This window comes from Epinephelus fuscoguttatus, linkage group LG17 (genome assembly GCF_011397635.1).
Source record: "Epinephelus fuscoguttatus linkage group LG17, E.fuscoguttatus.final_Chr_v1".
NCBI lineage: Eukaryota > Metazoa > Chordata > Actinopteri > Perciformes > Serranidae > Epinephelus > Epinephelus fuscoguttatus.
The window spans coordinates 9,175,590-9,202,114 of NC_064768.1; the positions used below are offsets into that span (position 1 = coordinate 9,175,590).

Here is a 26,525-nt window from a genome sequence, read left to right on the forward strand (position 1 = left end):
ATCTGTTTAAAACTGCCAATTCCATCTGATGCCAATTGCTCTGTCACTTTCTATTTTTTTTGTTTGTTTTTAAATTGTTGTTTCTTTTTAATGTCTTTTTATTGTCATTTTGTGTATCTGTACGGTGTCCTTGAGTGCCAAGAAAGGCGCCTTCAAATAAAATATATTATTGTTATTATTAAAAGACATAATTGACACTTTAACTATATCTATACATATAAGTGTCAAATCTGCTGGCAGACTCTAAGAGACAGAGACTGTCCTTTGATCTCATTCATGTCATGTCCTTTGTTGAAGTTACTGTGTCTCATTTAAATATGATTTGGTGGAAAATCTCAAATTAGATTCATGTCATGTCAATTTATGCAGATGATACACTGTTCCTCTTATTATTAAGAATTTTGAATTAAAATCTGCACATTAATTTCTAGGCAGAATTTAACAACACAGAAACTTCACTGGAGAAATTTCTTCCAGGACAGACATCAGTAATAACAGAGAGCTTTGTGTTTTACTGTTAAGATGGTGTTACCATGTGTATTGTTACCGAAATAAATTGATTGATCTATAATGGGAACTGCAGTAGAAGAATATCCACAGTCTGAAAAATTAGTCAGAAAAAAAAAGACTCACTACTATTGTGGATTTTGTGCATTAGTTTGAGTAATGCTCCTAATATATGACATATGTCCAAGAAATGAAGTCACATGACGGCACTCATATGATACATTTGATCAAATCTTTGTTGCTTTGAGATATTGAAACCATCAACACAAGCAAGAACATGTTCACACTGAAACATCGTGAGAGAGACAGAGAGCAGACTGAGAGCAGTAGCAGAGTAAAACCAGCAGCAGAGTCCCAGTGAGTCAGGTCAGGACTGGGAACACTGGTCTCTCCTCAGTGTCTCTGAGAGTGGAGAGACCAGTGTTCCCAGTCCTGACCTGGGAACACTGGGAACACTGGTCTCTCCTCAGTGTCTCTGAGAGTGGAGTCTGGGAGCCCTGGGTGGCCTCACAGGTCACAGAGCCCACCTTCCTCCACTGGTCTGCAGGGAGCCTCAGGGTGCTGCTCCAGCTGTAGAGGCCGTCCTTCTCCAGCACCCCAGGGCTCCTGCTCTCCTCCCAGTTGCTGCTGCTGCTGCTGCCGTCCACCTTCCAGACCAGACTCCAGTCTGAGGGGAAGCCCTTGTTGGCCAGACACATGAGCGTGGCCTTCCCCTGCTGCAGCTCCTCACTGGAGGGGGGCAGCACCGTCAGGGTGGGACGGACATCACCTAGGAGACACCAATCAGCTTAGAGGACAGGGACCACACAGCTGTCAATCAACCATCAGACACTTGGACACCTTTACTGTGTGAGAGTTGATTTTCTCCTTTAAGGAGTTTCTGTCAGATGGTTTTTCTGCTCCATCAGTCACTCACTCACACATTGTTTCACTTCCCTTTAAGAAGCCTCTCATGCAAATCAGCACAGAGACAATCATCATACAGAATGACCTCAAATATATCAAACTACACTGGACATAAAATATCAGAATTTAGACAAATTGTTAAATGTTTTCCTCCCAAACACTGACGATACATTACTTTAGTAAAATGCATTTTACATTTTTTTCCTTTTGTGCAAACATAAAAACTGCATGTATTACTGCATTACCTACAATCAAATGTTCTTTATGTTGATGTCAATTCTCATTAAAACTGTTTAAAAGATTTTCAGAATTTGAAACCACATGAATCAATCACTGTTTGTTTGTTCCTAAAAAGTTGATTCTGAATTTATTAGAAAAAAATAGTTATCACTGAGGTGGAACATTAAGAATATAATCTTGATAAACATTTGTAAAACTGGTTTGCAGTTTCATCTCTTTAACATTTCAACCTGTTTGACTTCAAGTATGATAAAAATGTACAAAGAAATGTTGATTAAAGCTGCTCTGACTTCAAACATAAAAATTAAGTTTTACTTTTAAAATTAAAACATTTTTATCTCCTGCAGACATTACAAAACAGACTTCTAAACATAACTTTAAAACACACCACAGTGATACAAACTCATTGAGCCGCCGTACAAAAACCTCTCACTGTAGGGAGACACGGCTCTCTGACTTTGACACAAACAAACTCACCAAAAATATTCCCAGTTTACCCAGATTGTGTAATAACTGGTTAAACCGTTTAGAGACTGATTCACAAACTTTGAATGTATACAACATTTTCTATGTGAAACGTCAAACATCTACAAGCAGTATTAATTTCTCCTCCAGTAAAACAAATTCCAATAAATGGAAAAATTCCAAAGGAAAACTGTCCTATAAATCCTGCCATTAATAATCCTGATATATATAATTATCATGAACCTATGTTTATCATAGATTATGATAAATGAAAATACATTTTGTCTGAATACATCCCACAGTGATGGTGATTTGTGTGGCTGTGAATAAGTGGGAATTCACAATAATATTCTGCAAGTAAATCAACTCATCCAACTCAAACCAAAGCTTTTTTATAAAAAAGGAAGTAACACATTCCTAATCAATACTCTGGTAAAGTGACTGATCCATTGATAGTCATCATCATCAGAGTAATCCAAGTCCCTGTTGGAGTCAGTCAGAGCATTTCCATAGAGAGCCACTTTGCATCAGCAGCACCATGCTCCAGTGCTCTGGGAGAGTTTATAGTCCTGAGAGTTGAACACTGGATGACTGACAGCTGTCCTTCATGACAACAGAAGCCACAGAAATCCTCCTCATCAAAAACATGACTTTGATCTCCGTCCTCATCTGGACTCTCCTCTGCTGCTGCTTCACAGGTAAAGTCCAGAGAATCAAACTCCTCTCCATCTGTCATCTGTCCCTCTGAAATGAAGCTGACAAATCCATGATGCTGCTTTATGTTTGTGTCTCTGTATCCTCAGAGTCCAGAGGTCAGGTCACAGTGACTCAGCCTGGAGCAGTGAGCTCTGCTGTGGGAGGCTCCGTCACCATCACATGTAGGACCAGTCATGACATTTACTCAGACAATTTAGCCTGGTACCAACAGAGAGATGGAGAAACTCCTAAGCTGCTCATTCATGATACTAGCACTCGAGCATCAGGGATTCCAGGTCGTTTTACAGGCAGTGGATCAAAGTCTGACTTCACTCTGACCATCAGTGGAGTCCAGACTGAAGATGCAGCAGTTTACTACTGTGAGGGTGAATTCAGTATCAACAGTCAGTGGTTGTTCACACAGTGAAAAAGCGTCGTACAAAAACCTCCCTCAGTCAGACTGAACAGAAACTGAACTGACTGCTGCAGCTGGAAGCTACTGCAGAGACTGATACACTTCACTGAGGACACACACACACACACACACACACACACACACACACACACACACACACACACACACAGGCCAGAAAGACACAGACACATACACATGCATTAATGGAGAGATGTCACATCGAGGGGGTTGCCCATGGACAGGCATTCCTAGCAGTTAAAGGTTTCGTGCCTTGCTCACAACAGCTCCTCAGCTCCCAGTCCCCACTCCTTGTTCAGTCCGTAGAGGACTTCAACTGGGGACCCTCTGGCTCCCAAGCCAAGTCCCCACAGACTGAGTGACTGCCTCTCATGTAAATGTACACTTATGTTATGAAAAAAAGCTTTATATCACCTAGAATCAAAAAAATATAAAAGACATAAATGACCCACTTAATGTAACCACATTCATACAAGTGTATGTGTGTTACTTAAGTGTTAAATCGGCTGGCAGACAGCAAGAGACAGAGACTGTCCTCTCATCTCTTTCATGTTATTGGTGACACAGGCATGCATCAACGTGTTGTTTGCCTGCCAGAAAAGCTCTGTCAAAATTGACATTTTATCCTCTTATAAGACATACTTTTATGTTGCATTTTTAGACATTTGTCGATTTTACCTGCTTATTTGACCCGGTTAAACAATTTCAGTCATCGGACGTCTAGATTTGGTATAAATAGAGTGACTGAAACATTTCTATGCCTGGCGGAAACCATCATCACTGAAAACTTGTCCAATTCCCATTCATCTCAGTGGGCCAAGTAAGTTTCACTCTTTGGAGGACCTAAATCTGCTCTGATCTCTGCCCAAGCCAGGATATATGATAATGAAGATAACGCTGGAGTCCTCACATGTAAGCTTTTATCCTGTGCCTCTGCTAATCAATAGCTAAACCTGGAGTAGCTGCATTTCAACACACACTACGTCTTTGCTGCTGTAGCCATTTCTCTCTGTTTCCCCAGCTTCCATCTGAACCCAGCATGCCACCACTCACCATGCCATCCGGGTGTGACCACTGCCTTCATCTGACTCAAAAGTTGCCAAGCTGGAAGGACGAATCTCCAATCTTTACCAACTCTACTTTCCCAGCTGCCCAGGAAAACAGGCTCCCCTGCATCCTCTTCCTCCCAGTGAAATTCAGTTCACAAACCAGTTCAATATCCTGGATGAAGAGAACTTCCCCCTGCTTTCAGAACACCATCGCAGCTCGTCCCTGCTGCCATTACCCCGACGTGCACCAGTGTCCCCTGTTCCGGGTGCTCTGTCAGGCTGTTAGGTCACTTCCTACAGCCACTGACCCAACCTGGCTGCCACTCCCCCAAAATCAGCTGAGAGATACATAGCTGCCCGGGCTGTGCGCTCAACTTCTGACAGCAAGTTTCTATTGCTCACTCCTACATCTCTGGTTGCTGGTGACTCCATTGTAAGAAATATTAAATCCAAAACTGCAGTGTCCCTTTGTGCATACCTGGTGCTAAAATGGTGGTTTCAGCACTCTGTCAGAAGACTCCATTCGCAAATATCCACATGGGACTGAGCTCGAAATGCGACGATGCTGGTGTGTATTTCAAAAGCACTGTCAGTCACAAAGGGGTTCAGCCTTGTAGACAGTTCCTCCAATCATCATGCATACACCAAGCGTCCTCTCCCGCCTACCGCTCCATTAGGTCCCAGGGAAGCTGAGCCTCCCTGACAGTGACAATTTTGTCGCATTTATCCAATGACCGTCTCGCTTTGCTGCATGAAAAAAACCTGCTCAGTGCTGTCTCATAGGAATGCTTGGAGGCTCGGCGTCCACCGTGCTGACATGAGAATGTATGACAGGGAGGTCGCGTTTGAAAACTGGTGATAAACAGATGGTGTTTGAACATCATCACCATGATGTTAAACGCATCCTAGCGTACGTTTAATGCTATGTAAATTCCTTTTTTAATGTAAATTCAATCATGCATATTTGACCATTTCTTCTATGAAATTTTAGGGGAAGTTCAGCCTCCCTTGTTGTCTCAGAGCAATCGCCCTGTTGCACACATGGTTGCAGTCAGTTTGTCCATCACACAACTTGTGTTTTATCGACAATTTCAATCTGTTGACAATTGCTGTCAATTGTAATCTACAGTATTTGTTTTCTGTACTCACTCACAGTCTGGCTCTAGGCCTATACACACTACCATATATGCAACCACCCAGGTTGTACGTGACATTACATTAGCCTTGGATAGCGAAATGTCATGTGCTGCTCTTTCTATAGACTTGTCTAAGGTATTCGACACAGTTGACTATTCGTTACTTTTAAATAAACTGTCCCAAATTGGTTTTGATTTTGTCAGCTGCCTGTCTTTTGAAAACTACCTCTCCAATAGACTGCAGTGTGTAAAGATGTGTGATGTTCATTCCAATTTTTTAAATATTAAAGGTGTCCCACAGAGCTCAGTGTTAGGGCCAATATTGTTTCGAATCATGTAAATGTTAGCTGTATGCAGACGACACAAATTTATATTGTATTGCAATATCTGCTCAATCAGACAAAACCAAATGGATGCTATTGACCAAGGCTACTTGTACTGAGTCTTTCAATATTCATTCTGCAAACGGCTCATCCATAGAGGGAGTCAAACAGTACAAATACCTTGGTATCTGGCTGGATGACAGTCCTAATTTTAAGCACCATACTGAAATTTTGACTGCCAAATTGAAGATAATACTTGTCTTTCTGTACAGAAACATGAGCCTTTAGTACATAGGAAAAGAATTGCAGAGTGTATTTTGGTCTGTTTTGGATGTTATATATGGAAAAGCTGCTGTCTCTACATTAAAATCACTAGATGTTGCCTACCACTCAGCCCTAAGGTTCATATCAGGTGATTGTTACAGCACCCACCACTGCCAAGTTTACCAAAAGGTTGGCTGGCCACATTTGGCTGTGAGGCGGTAACAGTTCTGGTACTTGTTTATTTATAAAGCTTGGTTGCAGATGTTTCCACCCTACAAGTCATCACTCTTAACTCTGTCCTCACAAATTCTTGGTACTCATTCAGAGAATAGGTTGTTGTCTCACACTCCTTTAATCAGAACAGAACTAGAAAGAATGTTATTTTCTTACAGTGCATCTCATACATGGAATAATCTACAAAAGACCTTAAACTTGGACACCTTTTGACTGTATAAGTGCCTTATTTCTGATCTTGTTTTAATTGAGTGCACATGCTTTTATCTACGCCTTAGCAGGTCATCACCCTGTATTTCTACTTTAAGAGCTCATTTATTATTGTTGTTTTGAATGATTTCATTTCTGTTTTAATTGATATGCATGATAGTTATGTGTTTGCTTATTGATTGTTTTATGTTTTTATTTATTCTCAGCATCATTGAAAATATGTGTCTCCTTCAATTCATCTCCTAAATCTTGAATAAAGGCTTCAATGATTGAATGAATGAATGTCCTTTGCTGAAGTTGATCAGTCTCACTTAAATTTGTTTTGGTGGAAAATCTTTAATTGGATTCATGTTATGTGACTTTATGCAGCTGATACACTGCTTTTTATTTCTAATCCCCAATACCTTCTTACTATTAAGACTTTTGAATTTAAATCAGAATAATTTCCAGGTAGAATTTAACAACACACAAACCTAACAGGTGGAATTTCTTCAAGTACAGACATCAGTAATAACAGAGAGCTTTGTGTTTTACTATTAAGATGGTGTTACCATGTGTATTGTCACCAAAATAAATGAACAGATGTATGATGGGAACTCATATCCACAGTCTGAAGCCCGTTAAAAATTAGTCTGAAAAAAAGACTAATTACGAATTACATTAGTTTGAGTAATGCTCCTAATATATAACATATGTCCAAGAAATGAAGTCACATGATGTCACTCATACGATAAATTTGATCAAATCTTTATTGCTTTGAGATATTGAAACCATCAACACAAGCAAGAACATGTTCACACTGAAACATCATGAGAGAGACAGAGAGCAGACTGAGAGCAGTAGCAGAGTAAAACCAGCAGAAGAGTCCCAGTGAGTCAGGTCAGGACTGGGAACACTGGTCTCTCCTCAGTGTCTCTGCGAGTGGAGTCTGGGAGCCATGGGTGGCCTCACAGGTCACAGAGCCCACCTTCCTCCACTGGTCTGCAGGGAGCCTCAGGGTGCTGCTCCAGCTGTAGAGGCCGTCCTTCTCCAGCACCCCAGGGCTCCTGCTCTCCTCCCAGCTGCTGCTGCTGCTGCTGCCGTCCACCTTCCAGGCCAGACTCCAGTCTGAGGGGAAGCCCTTGTTGGCCAGACACATGAGCGTGGCCTTCCCCTGCTGCAGCTCCTCACTGGAGGGGGGCAGCACCGTCAGGGTGGGATGGACATCACCTAGGAGACACCAATCAGCTTAGAGGACAGGGACCACACAGCTGTCAATCAACCATCAGACACTTGGACACCTTTACTGTGTGAGAGTTGATTTTCTCCTTTAAGGAGTTTCTGTCAGATGGTTTTTCTGCTCCATCAGTCACTCACTCACACATTGTTTCACTTCCCTTTAAGAAGCCTCTCATGCAAATCAGCACAGAGAGAATCATCATACAGAATGACCTCAAATATATCAAACTACACTGCACATAAAATATCAGAATTTAGACAAATTATTAAACGTTTTCCTCCCAAACACTGACGATACATTACTTTAGTAAAATGCATTTTACATTTTTTTCCTTTTGTGCAAGCATAAAAAATGCATGTATTACTGCACTACCTACAATCAAATGTTCTTTATGTTGATGTCAATTCTCATTAAAACTGTTTAAAAGATTTTCAGAATTTGAAACCACATGAATCAATCACTGTTTGTTTGTTCCTAAAAAGTTGATTCTGAATTTATTAGAAAAAAATAGTTATCACTGAGGTGAAACATTAAGAATATAATCTTGATAAACATTTGTAAAACTGGTTTGCAGTTTCATCTCTTTAACATTTCAACCTGTTTGACTTCAAGTATGATAAAAATGTACAAAGAAATGTTGATTAAAGCTGCTCTGACTTCAAACATAAAAATTAAGTTTTACTTTTAAAATTAAAACATTTTTATCTCCTGCAGACATTACAAAACAGACTTCTAAACATAACTTTAAAACACACCACAATGATACAAACTCATTGAGCCGCCGTACAAAAACCTCTCACTGTAGGGAGACACGGCTCTCTGACTTTGACACAAACAAACTCACCAAAAATATTCCCAGTTTACCAAGATTGTGTAATAACTGGTTGAACCGTTTAGAGACTGATTCACAAACTTTGAATATGAAGTTTCACATACAAAATGTTATACAACATTTTCTATGTGAAACGTCAAACATCTACAAGCAGTACTAATTTCTCCTCCAGTAAAATAAATTCAAATAGATGGAAAAATTCCAAAGGAAAACTGTCCTATAAATCCTGCCATTAATAATCCTGATATATATAATTATCATGAACCTATGTTTATCGTAGATTATGATAAATGAAAATACATTTTGTCTGAATACATCCCACAGTGATGGTGATTTGTGTGGCTGTGAATTAGTGGGAATTCACAATAATATTCTGCAAGTAAATCAACTCATCCAACTCAAACCAAAGCGTTTTATAAAAAAGGAAGTACCACATTCCAAATCAATACTCTGGTAAAGTGACTGATCCATTGATAATCAGCATCATCAGAGTAATCCAAGTCCCTGTTGGAGTCAGTCAGAGCATTTCCATAGAGAGCCACTTTGCATCAGCAGCACCATGCTCCAGTGCTCTGGGAGAGTTTATAGTCCTGAGAGTTGAACACTGGATGACTGACAGCTGTCCTTCATGACAACAGAAGCCACAGAAATCCTCCTCATCAAAAACATGACTTTGATCTCCGTCCTCATCTGGACTCTCCTCTGCTGCTGCTTCACAGGTAAAGTCCAGAGAGTCAAACTCCTCTCCTCTATCAACATCTGTCCCTCTGAAATGAAGCTGACAAAACCATGATGCTGCTTTATGTTTGTGTCTCTGTATCCTCAGAGTCCAGAGGTCAGGTCACAGTGACTCAGCCTGGAGCAGTGAGCTCTGCTGTGGGAGGCTCCATCACCATCACATGTAGGACCAGTCAGGATGTTTATAACTCTAACTACTTAGCCTGGTACCAACAGAGAGATGGAGAAACTCCTAAACTGCTAATTTACCTCACCAGCACTCGAGCATCAGGGATTCCAGGTCGTTTTACAGGCAGTGGATCAAAGTCTGACTTCACTCTGACCATCAGTGGAGTCCAGACTGAAGATGCAGCAGTTTACTACTGTCAGAGTGAACACTACATCAACAGTCAGTGGTTGTTCACACAGTGAAAAAGCATCGTACAAAAACCTCCCTCAGTCAGACTGAACAGAAACTGAACTGACTGCTGCAGCTGGAAGCTACTGCAGAGACTGATACACTTCACTGAGGACACACACACACACACACAAACACACTGTGCACACGCACACACACACACTGTGCACACACAGTTCTCATTATAATCTCTTTTTCTTTTGTGATTGATTTGATTGATTTGCTAGTTAATAAAGAGGAGACAAGCTCAGACAGTAAATTAGAAAAGACTTGGTCACGACCTTTGACCTCAGCTTCATACTGGATCACAGCCATCTCAACTCTGTCCAGTTACAAGAAAACATCGACACACAGAGCAGCATCAGAAATATTCATAATAAAATGTAGTCCAAACAAAACTTATGAATGAATGAATGAACTTTCTTTAATCTCTGCTCCACATAAGACTTTTCTTCTTTATGCAAATAAAACCTATAGAGCACTTACCTGGCTATACTTTGGAACAAAAGTCATCTTCATCTCAGCTTAAGACACACCAGCAGAACATCGTACAATGTATCTTGACTGGAAAATACAGAGGTGGATCAGACACTTCAAATGCTGCTCAAGAGTCAGTGTCTGTTCAAAAGTGACACCTACATTTCTGAGGGCAGATTGAGGAGATGATAAAATTGAAATATCTGAACACTCTAACATTGAAACTTTCATAATGTGTAAGAAAGAAATCAGCATATAACGCATCCTCTTAAAGTAGCACCATAGTAAAATAATCTTTTAGACCGATGATGTTCAATTATATATGAAGAGCAGCTCTTCTGTTCACTTACTGTAGACTCTGGAATTTACACTTTCTTAGTAGTGTTTAAATTAATGTCAATTTCATTGCTAAAAGAATTAATAGGACATCTGGCAAAACTAAATGGGATTCCTGGTATGAAACATATATCAGACTCTCATGAGTGCATTGATTTTTTTATGGGGGTGGGGGGATTTTTTTTTTCTCCTTCACACCTAAAGAACAAAAAAACAGAAAAAAACCACTGTAGATGTTAAAATATGCTCACAAACAGAATCAACTTTATTATGTGGAGGAAGCAAAATAAAATTCTCTGGGACAAAATTTTCTTTATCCTTTCATACCTTATTATGTAGTGAACCATTGAAATAATCAGTGCTGTCACCACTGAGATATGAACACCATGATATGTTGAGGACAGCTACAGCTGACTGACTCTGTGTGTTTGCATATGTGTCCTGCCTCTCTGCTCCCTGCTGTTAAGAGACCAGTGTTGATCAGTGGCTGTCCAGGCCTTTCAGAGCCACTGACACGCTGACAGCACAATGATGATGTCACTGATTCTACTGCTGGCCACCCTGGGGCTCCATGTTCAGGGTGAGACTCTCTTCTGAAAACTTTGCTGCAGGATGCAACCAGGTTCACCTCAATGATGTTCTGCTATGATGGAGAAACACTGAAACAAGCAGCATTTACCTTCTTCCACCTGTTCTCCATGTTAAAGAAATGATACTCTTCTGTCTGGATGTTGATCGTCTCTCCAAACTGGATTTGTCTCAATAACCCTTCTGCTCTTTTGCATATTTTCCAGATTCATCAGGAGAAATCATCCTGACTCAGTCTCCTGGATCTCAGTCTGTTGTTCCAGGACAGACTGTCTCTATCAGATGTAAAGCCAGTTCAGATATGAGCACCTACCTTCACTGGTGCCTTCAGAAACCTGGAGAGTCTCCGAAACTTCTAATTTATTATGCTACAACTCGTCAGTCTGGTGTTTCAGATCGTTTTAGTGGAAGTGGATCTGGGACTGACTTCACTCTGACCATCAGTGGAGTTCAGACTGAAGATGCAGGAGTTTATTACTGTCAGCAGGGAGGTTACAGCTGGCCGTTCACACAGTGATACAACGTCATACAAAAACCTCTTCACTTGGAGAGGAACTGATCTGACTCAACATCTGCACAGACACTGAAACACCAGTTATATATTAATAGTTCTAATGACTGTTGTTGTGTAAATGAGATACATACTCAAAAAAGTAAGATGGAGAAATATAGATAGTGTAATATTAACACAAATAATTAATACATTTCTGAAAATTAATGATATTTCTCTCTAATTTTAAGATAAATAAAAACATATCAATACCAATTTTAATTCAACTTTTTAGGTTCAAAGTTTTAAAGTTACATTTCAGTGAAACACACTGAGAGGTTTCCAACAAACTAAGACTTTTTCCAATGACACATGGAAACAGAATGTAGTACAATAAGACATTAGCAGTTCCACCAGTTTCATTTTATTTAAGATTGAGGGCCCTATTTAGATGGTCTGAAGCGGACGGCGGAGGACGCATAATCCATGTCGCAGGTGTCATTGCTATTTAGATGCAGGCGCAGTTGTCATTTTCACGCCCTGTGCCCTTATCGTCTAACTAGCAAATGAACTTATGCTTCTCTGGGTGTGTTGGTCTAAAAATGAGGAGTGGTCAGGCGCAGTCATGGCGCGTTACTAGTTAGATGACGTAAAAAGCAAATGTGCCAGTGACCAACAAAAACCTGATCTAAAGTCAACGGTGCAGTATTTCACTGTTAAACAAGTTAGTAATATGCGTCTCTAGGCGGGTGCACAACGCGCGTGCACTCTGCTCAGAGACACACGGAGCAGCCACACATATGCAAAAGATAACAAATAAAAATATGATTACAGTGTGAAAGGTTATTATTGTGCACATTAAAATATTTATCAGAAACACGTCTTAATGGTCAGTCATTAATCAGAATGATCTAATTGCAGTAATAATGGTCATCATAATTTGTAATAATGACAAATGAAATTGTGAAATTATCTGACCAATCAATCATTTTTTTGATTGAAAACCAAAGCTCACACATTACATTTATTTAACATGTTATACTAGGCTACATTATATACTAGGCTACATTATATTATTATATTGTTATCTGAGTGTACAGAGGACACACATGCAAATAAGAGGCAGAACACAGCTCTAGGAAACGTGAAAACAATTAACAAACGTGGGTGGGGGAGAAAACACTGAACAGGTCCTAGCTGCAGGATCAGCACCTTGGGGAGCTCTGCGGCAGTCCTGACAGCTGTGCTCTGTTATATGATGAAAACAGGTTTGAATAATATTCCACAGATATTTAGTAAGATCTTTCTTGTATTAGTGATCCCACGCCTGCTTTAGCTCGGGGAGCTTGGGTGCCTGTCTGCTGTCCCCGTAGATCTGGTTCTGACGGGCCTTCACCTCCCGCACGAGGAGATCCGTCTCCTCTGTTGTAAAACACTCACTCTTTCCAGTTGGTACGTCCACCATCTAACTAGCTCTCCGCCATGCGCTCCAATCGCACCTCTTTTAACGGGAATGAGAGGTGACACTCTGATTGGCTTATTGAATGATCCGCCCAAAACACACCCATGACTAATTCACAGAGTAAGTCCAACCCTTTTAGACTCTCCGCCGTGGCGCACAGTCTAAAAATGCGCTGTCTAACTAGCAAGTGACTGGGACACGCCCATGCGCCGCACGCCTGGCGCTTCGCGTTTAAGACAACCTAAATAGGGCCCTGAGTGTTTTATGTAGATTCAATGCACCCACATGTTGACTTTGAAAAATGTGACAAATGTTATTTTTATATACTTTTTATTTTTCTCATTGATGGGGTTTTTATTTCAGACCTCAACATTTTTTTAGTTAAAATCTTTGGAGATGTATTTAAAGGACTGACTATATTGTCTTGATGCAAATGAATGTTCATGAAACAGGAATCCTCATTCACCTCGGGGTGAAGATATACCTGGGTGACTTTACATGGAATGGTTAATGTTCTAAAAAAAAATCAGCAACACCAGCATTAAATATTTGACATAAGAACATCATTAAAGAACCATGTTATATCATCTTATGCTGATGATAATCTACAATTTGCTTCTAGAGACACTGTCAGATGAACCTCAATGACTTAGTGGATAAGTGCCATTATATGATTCAAGAAGTCATTAATGAAACCATCACCAGCAGTGAGACAATCTAACTGTGACATGGGTTATAATCTTGTATCTCTTAACATGTGGGAGAAGGGAACTGTTGCAATAAAAGTATTCATACAATGTTTTTTATTTGCTTATGTTTTATTATACAACATTAACAGCATAAGCACTATGACAAGAATAAAAACATTGCTGTTTCAAGGTGAGAACTGTTAAACTGGTCTCATGATAGAAAGACAGAGAGCAGACTGAGAGCAGTAGCAGAGTGAAACCAGCAGCAGAGTCCCAGTGAGTCAGGTCAGGACTGGGAACACTGGTCTCTCCTCAGTGTCTCTGCGAGTGGAGTCTGGGAGCCCTGGGTGGCCTCACAGGTCACAGATCCCAACCTCCTCCACTGGTCTGCAGGGAGCCTCAGGGTGCTGCTCCAGCTGTAGAGGCCGTCCTTCTCCAGCACCCCAGGGCTCCTGCTCTCCTCCCAGCTGCTGCTGCTGATGCAGCCGTCCACCTTCCACGCCAGACTCCAGTCTGAGGGGAAGCCCTTGTTGGCCAGACACATGAGCGTGGCCTTCCCCTGCTGCAGCTCCTCACTGGAGGGGGGCAGCACCGTCAGGGTGGGACGCACATCACCTAGGAGACACCAATCAGCTTAGAGGACAGGGATCACACAGCTGTCAATCAACCATCAGACACTTCAATTTACTGTAAAAATGTGTGCTCTCTGTCAAGATGAAAACTATGATTACATTAAAATTTAGAAATTAAACATTTATACAGTAGACTTGCAGTTTTATTTTCATTATCAAGATTTGAATTATGACATGTGTAATCTTAATTTTTTTAATGATAAATATGGAAAAATGAAAATGAATCAATATTTGCAATTTGAAACATAAAAATTAAGTATAAACAGAAAACATTTTTATCTCTGTATACACTTCTTATAAAATCTGACTTAGGTCCAACATCCAGTCTGGTTCTCCACTGAACGTTATACAGTGATACAAACTCATTGAGCCATGCATAAAAACCTTCTCACTGTAGAGAGACACGGCTCTCTGACTTTGACACACTGAACTAAACCTACAAGCCCTCAAGATGAAACTTAACCACAGTTAGAAATAAAGATTTATCTTCTAGCTTCATGTTTTATTTTCATTACAATGGACTTTGTTTTCTCATTCAAAAGCTAACTTTGTCTTTTAATGCAAAAATATGTGTAAAAACAAAATGGAAAGGCCAACTATTTCTTGCCTGTTAAATATATAATATAAAGAAAACATGGCTGCTGAAAAATAAACATTTTAAACATCTGACTTACTTCCAACATCCAGTCTGGTTCCTCCACCAAAAGTCACCCACAGTGATACAAACTCATTGAGCCGCTGTACAAAAACCTCTCACTGTAGAGAGACACGGCTTCTGACACAAGAAACTTCAAACCTACAAGCCCTGAGTGTTAAACCACAGTTGACAAAATCTCAAATGTGAAACTTAAAACATTTTCTAAAGGAAATTTCTCTTTTTATTTTTATTTTTATTTTACATTCAAAGGACTGTTTATCTGGACATTACATAATTGATATATATAATACATGAACCTAAATATAGATTATGATAAAATACAATAATTTGTCTGAATACATCACAGTGATGGTGATTTGTTCTAATAATGGGAATCATCAATAATATTCTGCAAGTAAATCAACTCATCCAACTCAAACCAAAGCTTTTTTACAAAAAAGGAAGTAAATACATTCCTAATCAATACTTTGATAAAGTGACTGATCCACTGATAATGCAAATCATCACTGAGTAATCCAAGTCCCTGTTGGAGCTGTCAGAGCATTTCCAATAGAGAGCCACTTTGCAAACCAGCAGCACCATGCTCCAGTGCTCTGGGAGAGTTTATAGTCCTGAGAGTTGAACACTGGATGACTGACAGCTGTCCTTCATGACAACAGAAGCCACAGAAATCCTCCTCATCAAAATAAAAACATGACTTTGATCTCTGTTCATCTGGACTTCTCCTCTGCTGCTGCTTCACAGGTAAAGTCCAGAGAAACAAATTCTCCTCTATCAACATCTGTCCTCTGAAATGAAGCTGACCCATGATGCTGCATGTTTGTGTCTCTGCATCCTCAGAGTCCAGAGGTCCAGGTCACAGTGACTCAGCCTGGAGCAGTGAGCTCTGCTGTGGGAGACTCACACCATCACCAGACCAGTCAAGATGTATGGCTTAACCGCTTAGCCTGGTACCAACAGAGAGTGGAGAAACTCCTAAACTGCTCATACTATGCCAGCACTGAGAATCAGGGATCCAGATGTTTACAGGCAGTGGATCAAACCTACTTCACTCTGACCATCAGTGGAGTCCAGACTGAAGATGCAGCAGGTTACTACTGTCAGAGTTGTCATTACATCAACAGTCAGCTGCTGTCACACAGTGAAAAAAGACACACAAAAACCTCCTCAGTCAGGACTGAACAGAAACTGACTGACTGCTGCAGCTGGAAGCTACTGCAGAGACTGATACACTCACTGAGGACACACACACACACAGACACACACACACACTGTGCACACACAGACACACAAACACTGTACACACACACACACACACAAAGCAGTGGCATGCTGGTTTTCAAACAGGGAAAGTCACTTCATTTGCATCATAAAAGTGTTGCATATTGTAGCAGGCAGTAACTATAAAAGGAACATTTAATTGAAGCTGTTTTTCAACCACACATGCCATAGAACCACAGCAAAACACACCTCAAGGATTTTCAGTCTTAAACAAACTGTGTACAAATAAAATGAAGCCATGGAAATAAGAACTGCTCTGATGGCACTCTGTCAGAAGACTCACTCGCAAATACTAGAGACTGATTCAAATGTGAAGCGCTGTTTTCACAAAGGGGAAACTTTTCACAATTCCTCATCATCATGCATACAAGATTTCCTGAGTATAGGTCACGGAAGTTAAAGGAAATTTAAAGTTTATAACCTGTCCTATTATCCTAAATTTCCTGTATATAGTAATAAAAATAATAGTTAGTATGTTAGCCATTAGCCTAGATACAGCCAAGATAGTAGCTGCCAGACCTGTTGTCTGACAAATGCAATGAATGAAATGCATGAGGCTCCATCATGCTGACACGACAATGTAGACAGGGAAATCACATTTGAAAACTGGTGATAAACAGCTGACGCTTGAAACAACATAGTCATGACGCAACGCATCCTAGCACGCTTAATGTAATGTAAACATTTTAATGTAAATTCAATAGTGCATTGACCATTTCTTCTATGCATTTTTAGAGTTCAGCCTCCTGTTGTGTCTCAGAGCAACATTTCCTGACAGAAACTGTGCACACGCAATCTAATTATAATCCTTGAGTTTGATTGATTTGATTGATTTGTCCTTAAAAGAGGAGACAAGCCTCAGACAGTACTTAGAAAAGACTTCTCACACCTCTCTGACCTCATACAGGATTGCAGCCATTTCAATTTCTGTCCAGTTACAAGAAACATCGACACACAGAGCAGCATCAGAAATATCTTGATAAAAATGTAGTCCAAACAGAACTTGTGATTGAATGAATGAACTCTTTAATCTCTGCTTAATATAACACTTTTCTTCTTTAAAGATGCAAATAAAACCTATAGGAGCACTTCAAATATACTTTTTCACAACAGTTCATATGTAACACAGAAATACACTTAAAATACTGACAAGAAAATAATGCAAAAAACATAAAAACACACTCTAAACATGAAGATGTGAAACCTTACAAATGATTTTTGAAGGTGTCCACAGTATCCATTTGTGTCCAGCTGGAGTGAGTCCCAAAGACACTTGTCCCCAGTCAAAAATCCACAGTCACCTTCAGTTTTAAAGTTGTAGTGAGGTAAAACACAGCTTGTTGTTATTCACTGTCATACATAAACTCAAAAATAATGCACCACAATTTCTTGCCATCATAACCCACACACACACACACACACACACAGGGTCAGACAACAAACAGACATTCCCAGAAGACAGAATTTTCCATGTCTGAACAATTCATGAGTGTGAAAACACTTTAAAACTTTGAAACTTGATATTCATTGGCATGGTGTCACATCACTGTTTATTTACTAAACCTAACCTACATAACTTAAAATTCCAAACCTAATGACATAACTAAACACATTAAACATTCTGAAGTTGTTAGATATGATAGAAACCATTGTTTGTGCTTTTCCCAAGACATCACAAACTTTGTATAACAATACGCTGAAACCAACAAGCCCTGATCATAAGACGCTTCTGACCTCCTTGTGTCACAGCTGCATGACATCATTAATATAGGAGGTTGCCTTGACTGTGTAGACAAAAGTGATCACAAGTTTTTAAAACTAGATTTTTATTGAATGGGAAGTGGCAAATAAAATGAAGACAAGTGTGTTGTGAGATCTTTTAAGGACCTGGTCAAAGGCCATATGACAGCCCACTGGACCACTGGTTAGTGATGCATGGATGTGGAAAGACATGGCAAAACAGAGTTACAACATAATAATTGGACAAAATATATCTGGTGTATTAGAATCTTGATTTTACCTCCAGACACACCAGCACAACATTAATATTTGACTGGAAAATATCTATCAGACACACAAATGATGCAAGAGTCAATGCCTTAAAAGTGACAATTTGTTTTCTGAGGGCAGATTGAACACAAAAAATGAAAACATCTGAACACTTTAACAATTAAACTTTTGTAAGATGTCAAACATATCAGCATATAAAACATCTCTTAAAGTAACACCACAGAGATCATCTTCTACACTGATGATATTACATAGAACATGAAAACTCATGCTTGTCTCTTTGGCAAATAATGTGAATATTTATTGAAGCAGTTTTTGTTTATTCTGTTCTGCTTCTTTAAATTTCAAAAAGATCAATCACAGACTGTGAGTTTACATTTTCTCAAGGTGTTTAAATTAACGTGATCCTTTGCCAAAAGAATTAACAGGACATCTAGCAAAATAAAATAGGTGTCATGGTATGAAACCTTTTATGTCACACTCTCTTAAGAGTGCGGTTAATATTTTTTTGGTCATTATTTTCTCTTTCACACCTGTAAAACAAAGATCAGGGCTAAGTAGAATTTTGCCCTAAGTGAAAAATCACATTGTCCTGTGCAGTGTTGTCACCACATCTCAATGGATAATACCCATTAAAGCTTACATAACTCTAATATATTGAAGGCAACTGTCTTGATTTGTAGTTCAATAGTACCAGTACAATATGTACTGCTAGTGAGTTGTACATGCACAGTCTGCACAGTATGCAACATACTATTTGATGCAAGATAAAAAATGAAAAATGTCTGATCATCTTTACAGTCTAAATGCAATTTTATTGTAAAACAAATAAATTTTAACATTAATGAAAGACTTAAAAAATTAACTTAAATATACATTAACTTTTCAATCAAAATAAATTAAGATCATCATGCTCAAAAATAATGAAAACAGCAGATTTTTGATAAGTCTGTATCTATTATCTATATTTTATTGTGTTAGAGGCATGCATTATTGTTGAGATGTCTCACCATGATGGTGTGGTTAATTAGACCGATGAGTATTGTATGTTATAGATTATCACTGAATAAAGCATCCTTGATCAAATAGCGCAGAGCATCTAAAACATGCTAGCAGTAGCAGTCTCAGTGTTGATTGCTTTATGTTTTACTGATTATTAATGCATGTGGAATAATTCCAGACTCATGCTTGCTGTAGTATTGTACCCTGTCAAAGACAAAACTGAAAGATATCTAGCCTAAAAATGTATAGACCCAGCTTGGGCAAGTGCACTTTCCAAAGTGCTGGAGCAAATTCGGATAGACTCCAACAATATATAATCACCACTGACATCCAGTCTGTAAAAGTAAGCATGGCAGATTTTTGCATTTATGCACTGAAAGAGATGGTTCCTATGTATAGAAGAAAAATAGTATAATGTTTTATGCTCTGATCACCTGAGCGCTTGACAGAGTCGTCATGCTATTTGCCAAAGTTCAGGAGCGAGGGCTCCACCTTATATGATAATATTACAGTACTGGTATAGCCACATTAAACAATGCTGCTCGATACAAGTACATCTGCACCTTTCCTAGTGACTAATGGTGGAGACAAGGTGGAATTTTATCACTGTACTCTTCAATCCTGTATATGGATGATCTGTCATACAGCCAAACCAGTGTAGAACTGGATGAAGAGAGGCTTATCAATCACCTGGTATATGCTGATGTATCTGGCAGGTTCTCTAAAGTGTTGGTATCAGCAATTGCTTAGGGAATCTGTTCTCAGCAGTGTGCAGATAATATTATGTAATTCTGAGTGTTATTTTAATTGTGAAAACCAAGGAGGATAAGAAGTCACACTTTGCTTCCTTTGTTCTAGCAGACCAAGTGTTTGATTGTGAACAAATTTAGATATCTTGGCCACATAATCAGAGATGATTTATGTGATGATGATGACATCCAGTGTCAGCAGAAACTGCTATGCACAAGCCAACATACTTGCAATGAAAATTTAATAAGTGTACTGATGATTCAAGATAGCTTTGTTTAGGTCATATTGCTTCATCATACTGCACACCTATGGTGCAGCACAGTGCTGCAAAATGAAAATCCAGGTGGCATATAATGATGCACAGGATTTGTACTCAGATCCAAGATGGACAAGTGTTTCATATTTGTAAGCAGGATGTGCCCACTTTTCATGTTGTTCTTAGAAAGTTTATTTATAGTTTTATGTAACTTGGCCAGTCAAAGAATGGAGTCATTATGTATTAGCGGTGCTGCACAAGTGACACAAAATATTTGTCTAAAGCATATTGGAATAGATGCTCTATGTGTTTTAAACCTACTTGTTGTGTTGTTTTGATTGAGATGCTGTGTTTTTGTATGTATTTTATGGACTTGTTAATAAAGTTTATCTATCTGTTTATGCATCTATAGATGTCATTTAATGTTTATAATTCAATCTGAAATGAGCATCTAACTGATTATTTGTAATATTGGCTACTTAATTTTAACTGTCCAGCATCATACAGAATGTAGGCTGTTGACATAATAATCATTATGTGAAAATAGCTTGTTTTAGTCTTCTGTCATTAAAACATATTTTGTTTTTTTGTATTGGTTAAAAAGAGCAACACATCAAAAGAAATTGTACAGACTCTGTTCAATGGTGAATCAGTTTATCATGTACATTCAAAAAATATTTAGGCCTAATATTTAAGATTTTTTGCTTATAAATACATGAACCTGGTTGTTCTATATTTAAAACACATTGGGTTTATTAGTGCTATTAAATAAATCACATTATTACTTATCATACTCATTATTATTAATAGCATTAGCAGTTGAGGCTTTGGTGCCTTGCTCAATGACAGCTCTTCAGCTCCCAGTCCCCACTCCTTGTTCAGTTGGTACAGGCACTTGAACTGGGGACCCTCTGGTTCCCAAGCCAAGTCCCAACAAACTGAGCTCCTGCCACTCATGTACAAAACAAATATCGATTCACTCCCCCATTTCAAATCAAACCTCAAAACACATCTGTTTAAAACTGCCAATTCCATCTGATGCCAATTGCTCTGTCACTTTCTATTTTTTTTGTTTGTTTTTAAATTGTTGTTTCTTTTTAATGTCTTTTTATTGTCATTTTGTGTATCTGTACGGTGTCCTTGAGTGCCAAGAAAGGCGCCTTCAAATAAAATATATTATTGTTATTATTAAAGACATAATTGACACTTTAACTATATCTATACATATAAGTGTCAAATCTGCTGGCAGACTCTAAGAGACAGAGACTGTCCTTTGATCTCATTCATGTCATGTCCTTTGTTGAAGTTACTGTGTCTCATTTAAATATGATTTGGTGGAAAATCTCAAATTAGATTCATGTCATGTCAATTTATGCAGATGATACACTGTTCCTCTTATTATTAAGAATTTTGAATTAAAATCTGCACAATAATTTCCAGGTAGAATTTAACAACACAGAAACTTCACTGGAGAAATTTCTTCCAGGACAGACATCAGTAATAACAGAGAGCTTTGTGTTTTACTGTTAAGATGGTGTTACCATGTGTATTGTTACCGAAATAAATTGATTGATCTATAATGGGAACTGCAGTAGAAGAATATCCACAGTCTGAAAAATTAGTCAGAAAAAAAAAGACTCACTACTATTGTGGCTTTTGTGCATTAGTTTGAGTAATGCTCCTAATATATGACATATGTCCAAGAAATGAAGTCACATGATGTCACTCATATGATACATTTGATCAAATCTTTATTGCTCTGAGATATTGAAACCATCAACACAAGCAAGAACATGTTCACACTGAAACATCATGAGAGAGACAGAGAGCAGACTGAGAGCAGTAGCAGAGTAAAACCAGCAGCAGAGTCCCAGTGAGTCAGGTCAGGACTGGGAACACTGGTCTCTCCTCAGTGTCTCTGAGAGTGGAGAGACCAGTGTTCCCAGTCCTGACCTGGGAACACTGGGAATACTGGTCTCTCCTCAGTGTCTCTGAGAGTGGAGTCTGGGAGCCCTGGGTGGCCTCACAGGTCACAGAGCCCACCTTCCTCCACTGGTCTGCAGGGAGCCTCAGGGTGCTGCTCCAGCTGTAGAGGCCGTCCTTCTCCAGCACCCCAGGGCTCCTGCTCTCCTCCCAGTTGCTGCTGCTGCTGCCGTCCACCTTCCAGGCCAGACTCCAGTCTGAGGGGAAGCCCTTGTTGGCCAGACACATGAGCGTGGCCTTCCCCTGCTGCAGCTCCTCACTGGAGGGGGGCAGCACCGTCAGGGTGGGACGGACATCACCTAGGAGACACCAATCAGCTTAGAGGACAGGGACCACACAGCTGTCAATCAACCATCAGACACTTGGACACCTTTACTGTGTGAGAGTTGATTTTCTCCTTTAAGGAGTTTCTGTCAGATGGTTTTCTGCTCCATCAGTCACTCACTCACACATTGTTTCACTTCCCTTTAAGAAGCCTCTCATGCAAATCAGCACAGAGACAATCATCATACAGAATGACCTCAAATATAACAAACTACACTGGACATAAAATATCAGAATTTAGACAAATTATTAAACGTTTTCCTCCCAAACATTGACGATACATTACTTTAGTAAAATGCATTTTACATTTTTTTCCTTTTGTGCAAGCATAAAAAATGCATGTATTACTGCACTACCTACAATCAAATGTTCTTTATGTTGATGTCAATTCTCATTAAAACTGTTTAAAAGATTTTCAGAATTTGAAACCACATGAATCAATCACTGTTTGTTTGTTCCTAAAAAGTTGATTCTGAATTTATTAGAAAAAAATAGTTATCACTGAGGTGAAACATTAAGAATATAATCTTGATAAACATTTGTAAAACTGGTTTGCAGTTTCATCTCTTTAACATTTCAACCTGTTTGACTTCAAGTATGATGAAAATGTACAAAGAAATGTTGATTAAAGCTGCTCTGACTTCAGACATAAAAATTAAGTTTTACTTTTAAAATTAAAACATTTTTATCTCCTGCAGACATTACAAAACAGACTTCTAAACATAACTTTAAAACACACCACAGTGATACAAACTCATTGAGCCGCTGTACAAAAACCTCTCACTGTAGGGAGACACGGCTCTCTGACTTTGACACAAACAAACTCACCAAAAATATTCCCAGTTTACCAAGATTGTGTAATAACTGGTTGAACCGTTTAGAGACTGATTCACAAACTTTGAATGTATACAACATTTTCTATGTGAAACGTCAAACATCTACAAGCAGTATTAATTTCTCCTCCAGTAAAACAAATTCAAATAAATGGAAAAATTCCAAAGGAAAACTGTTCTATAAATCCTGCCATTAATAATCCTGATATATATAATTATCATGAACCTATGTTTATCGTAGATTATGATAAATGAAAATACATTTTGTCTGAATACATCCCACAGTGATGGTGATTTGTGTGGCTGTGAATAAGTGGGAATTCACAATAATATTCTGCAAGTAAATCAACTCATCCAACTCAAACCAAAGCTTTTTTATAAAAAAGGAAGTAACACATTCCTAATCAATACTCTGGTAAAGTGACTGATCCATTGATAGTCATCATCATCAGAGTAATCCAAGTCCCTGTTGGAGTCAGTCAGAGCATTTCCATAGAGAGCCACTTTGCATCAGCAGCACCATGCTCCAGTGCTCTGGGAGAGTTTATAGTCCTGAGAGTTGAACACTGGATGACTGACAGCTGTCCTTCATGACAACAGAAGCCACAGAAATCCTCCTCATCAAAAACATGACTTTGATCTCCGTCCTCATCTGGACTCTCCTCTGCTGCTGCTTCACAGGTAAAGTCCAGAGAATCAAACTCCTCTCCTCTATCAACATCTGTCCCTCTGAAATGAAGCTGACAAAACCATGATGCTGCTTTATGTTTGTGTCTCTGTATCCTCAGAGTCCAGAGGTCAGGTCACAGTGACTCAGTCTGGAGCAGTGAGCTCTGCTGTGGGAGGCTCCGTCACCATCACATGTAGGACTAGTTATGACATTTACTCAGACAATTTAGCCTGGTACCAACAGAGAGATGGAGAAACTCCTAAGCTGCTCATTCATGATACTAGCACTCGAGCATCAGGGATTCCAGGTCGTTTTACAGGCAGTGGATCAAAGTCTGACTTCACTCTGACCATCAGTGGAGTCCAGACTGAAGATGCAGCAGTTTACTACTGTCAGAGTGAACACTACATCAACAGTCAGTGGTTGTTCACACAGTGAAAAAGTGTCGTACAAAAATCTCCCTCAGTCAGACTGAACAGAAACTGAACTGACTGCTGCAGCTGGAAGCTACTGCAGAGACTGATACACTTCACTGAGGACACACACACACACACACACACACACACAGGCCAGAAAGACACAGACACATACACATGCATTAATGGAGAGATGTCACATCGAGGGGGTTGCCCATGGACAGGCATTCCTAGCAGTTAAAGGTTTCGTGCCTTGCTCACAACAGCTCCTCAGCTCCCAGTCCCCACTCCTTGTTCAGTCCGTAGAGGACTTCAACTGGGGACCCTCTGGCTCCCAAGCCAAGTCCCCACAGACTGAGTGACTGCCTCTCATGTAAATGTACACTTATGTTATGAAAAAAAGCTTTATATCACCTAGAATCATGAAAATATAAAAGACATAAATGACCCACTTAATGTAACCACATTCATACAAGTGTATGTGTGTTACTTAAGTGTTAAATCGGCTGGCAGACAGCAAGAGACAGAGACTGTCCTCTCATCTCTTTCATGTTATTGGTGACACAGGCATTCATCAACGTGTTGTTTGCCTGCCAGAAAAGCTCTGTCAAAATTGACATTTTATCCTCTTATAAGACATACTTTTATGTTGCATTTTAGACATTTGTCGATTTTACCTGCTTATTTGACCCGGTTAAACAATTTCAGTCATCGGACGTCTAGATTTGGTATAAATAGAGTGACTGAAACATTTCTATGCCTGGAAACCATCATCACTGAAAACTTGTCCAATTCCCATTCATCTCAGTGGGCCAAGTAATTTTCACTCTTTGGAGGACCTAAATCTGCTCTGATCTCTGCCCAAGCCAGGATATATGATAATGAAGATAACGCTGTGGAGTCCTCACATGTAAGCTTTTATCCTGTGCCTCTGCTAATCAATAGCTAAACCTGGAGTAGCTGCATTTCAACACACACTACGTCTTTGCTGCTGTAGCCATTTCTCTCTGTTTCCCCAGCTTCCATCTGAACCCAGCATGCCACCACTCACCATGCCATCCGGGTGTGACCACTGCCTTCATCTGACTCAAAAGTTGCCAAGCTGGAAGGACGAATCTCCAACCTTTACCAACTCTACTTTCCCAGCTGCCCAGGGAAATAGGCTCCCCTGCATCCTCTTCCTCCCAGTGAAATTCAGTTCACAATCCAGTTCATATCCTGGATGAAGAGAACTTCCCCCTGCTTTCAGAACACCATCGCAGCTCGTCCCTGCTGCCATTACCCCGACGTGCACCAGTGTCCCCTGTTCCGGGTGCTCTGTCAGGCTGTTAGGTCACTTCCTACAGCCACTGACCCAACCTGGCTGCCCGGGCTGTGCGCTCAACTTCTGACAGCAAGTTTCTATTGCTCACTCCTACATCTCTGGTTGCTGGTGACTCCATTGTAAGAAATATTAAATCCAAAACTGCAGTGTCCCTTTGTGCATACCTGGTGCTAAAATGGTGGTTTCAGCACTCTGTCATAAGACTCCATTCGCAAATATCCACATGGGACTGAGCTCTAAATGCGACGATGCTGGTGTGTATTTCACTGTCAGTCACAAAGGGGTTCAGCCTTGTAGACAGTTCCTCCAATCATCATGCATACACCAAGCGTCCTCTCCCACCTACCACTCCATTAGGTCCCAGGGAAGCTGAGCCTCCCTGACAGTGACAATTTTGTCGCATTTATCCAATGACCGTCTCGCTTTGCTGCATGAAAAAAACCTGCTCAGTGCTGTCTCATAGGAATGCTTGGAGACTCGGCGTCCACCGTGCTGACATGAGAATGTATGACAGGGAGGTCGCGTTTGAAAACTGGTGATAAACAGATGATGTTTGAACATCATCACCATGATGTTAAACGCATCCTAGCGTACGTTTAATGCTATGTAAATTCCTTTTTTAATGTAAATTCAATAGTGCATATTTGACCATTTCTTCTATGAAATTTTAGGGGAAGTTCAGCCTCCCTTGTTGT

At 39.7% G+C, this 26,525-nt stretch overlaps 6 gene segments (V, D, J or C); 3 read left to right on the forward strand and 3 right to left on the reverse strand.

The window, feature by feature from the left end:
* Positions 1-869: 869 nt before the first annotated feature.
* On the reverse strand, positions 870-15,029 carry LOC125905206 (Ig kappa-b4 chain C region-like). The segment is given in 2 exon segments: positions 870-1,276; positions 14,998-15,029. A coding segment is annotated over 1 exon segment (336 nt).
* LOC125905360 (Ig kappa chain V region K16-167-like) lies at positions 2,630-4,125 on the forward strand. The segment is given in 2 exon segments: positions 2,630-2,816; positions 2,922-4,125. Coding segments are annotated over 2 exon segments (411 nt in total).
* LOC125905356 (Ig kappa chain V region 3381-like) lies at positions 9,059-10,031 on the forward strand. The segment is given in 2 exon segments: positions 9,059-9,233; positions 9,341-10,031. Coding segments are annotated over 2 exon segments (414 nt in total).
* LOC125905362 (immunoglobulin kappa variable 3-11-like) lies at positions 10,923-11,567 on the forward strand. The segment is given in 2 exon segments: positions 10,923-11,042; positions 11,257-11,567. Coding segments are annotated over 2 exon segments (363 nt in total).
* LOC125905370 (Ig kappa-b4 chain C region-like) overlaps positions 13,811-26,525 on the reverse strand; it is a 29,257-nt gene continuing 16,542 nt past the window's right edge. Inside the window, 1 exon segment of the C gene segment in view lies at positions 13,811-14,306. Coding sequence covers positions 13,978-14,235 — 258 coding nt within the window.
* On the reverse strand, positions 22,159-22,716 carry LOC125905208 (Ig kappa-b4 chain C region-like). The segment is given in 2 exon segments: positions 22,159-22,562; positions 22,713-22,716. Coding segments are annotated over 2 exon segments (408 nt in total).